The sequence below is a fragment of the Penaeus monodon genome, chromosome 21 (genome assembly GCF_015228065.2).
Source record: "Penaeus monodon isolate SGIC_2016 chromosome 21, NSTDA_Pmon_1, whole genome shotgun sequence".
Classification (NCBI taxonomy): Eukaryota; Metazoa; Arthropoda; class Malacostraca; order Decapoda; family Penaeidae; genus Penaeus; species Penaeus monodon.
Genome location: NC_051406.1, coordinates 24,495,864 through 24,496,405, shown reverse-complemented (window position 1 = coordinate 24,496,405; position 542 = coordinate 24,495,864). Strand labels below are relative to the sequence as shown.

Below are 542 nucleotides of genomic sequence, written 5' to 3'. Positions count from 1 at the left end.
CTAAGTTTTTTTGACTGCAAGGCATTTCAAAATTTCTTAGAAGATCTTGAAACCTCTTATTCATATTCTTAGACAGATACCTTGGTTTTGTTTCATAACTAAATCAAGCATTTCCAGTCTGCCGCCAGAGGAAGATTGCTACAGTTTCATGACATTACGATGGTAAACAAACCGCCAATATGGCCGACAGATATGAGTGATTACAATGAAATTCTCTTTGAGATTTACTTATTTTGTGGCCATCTTGGCAGCTCGCCAAGATGGACATTTGTGAATGGAAATAAAGGATGGACGTTACCCTTCAGTGATTTACTGTTTAACATCTGATGCCAGTGATATGATATACTGGATAATCTTTTTTATTTTTTTTGACAGAACAAGAAGCAGCAATGACTCCTAGAATGCCAGACTGCCAGAATCCTGTCACACTCATTCCTGTATATATGAATGGCGTTTTTGCTGTGGTCTGCGCATTTTTTGCCGTGTATATATGGCGGTTGAAGGTAGTGTTCCTATATATACACTGTATATATCAATTCAGA

The 542-nt window shown here is 37.3% G+C and overlaps 1 protein-coding gene and 1 pseudogene across 1 annotated transcript in view; one reads left to right on the top strand and one right to left on the bottom strand.

The window, feature by feature from the left end:
* The window catches only part of LOC119586620, a 72,811-nt pseudogene that overhangs the window by 27,223 nt on the left and 45,046 nt on the right, over nucleotides 1–542 (bottom strand).
* LOC119586373 overlaps nucleotides 1–542 on the top strand; it is a gene marked incomplete at its 5' end in the record, with an annotated part of 9,883 nt that overhangs the window by 5,215 nt on the left and 4,126 nt on the right. Inside the window, 1 exon segment of the mRNA XM_037935085.1 lies at nucleotides 376–503. Coding sequence (XP_037791013.1) covers nucleotides 376–503 — 128 coding nt within the window.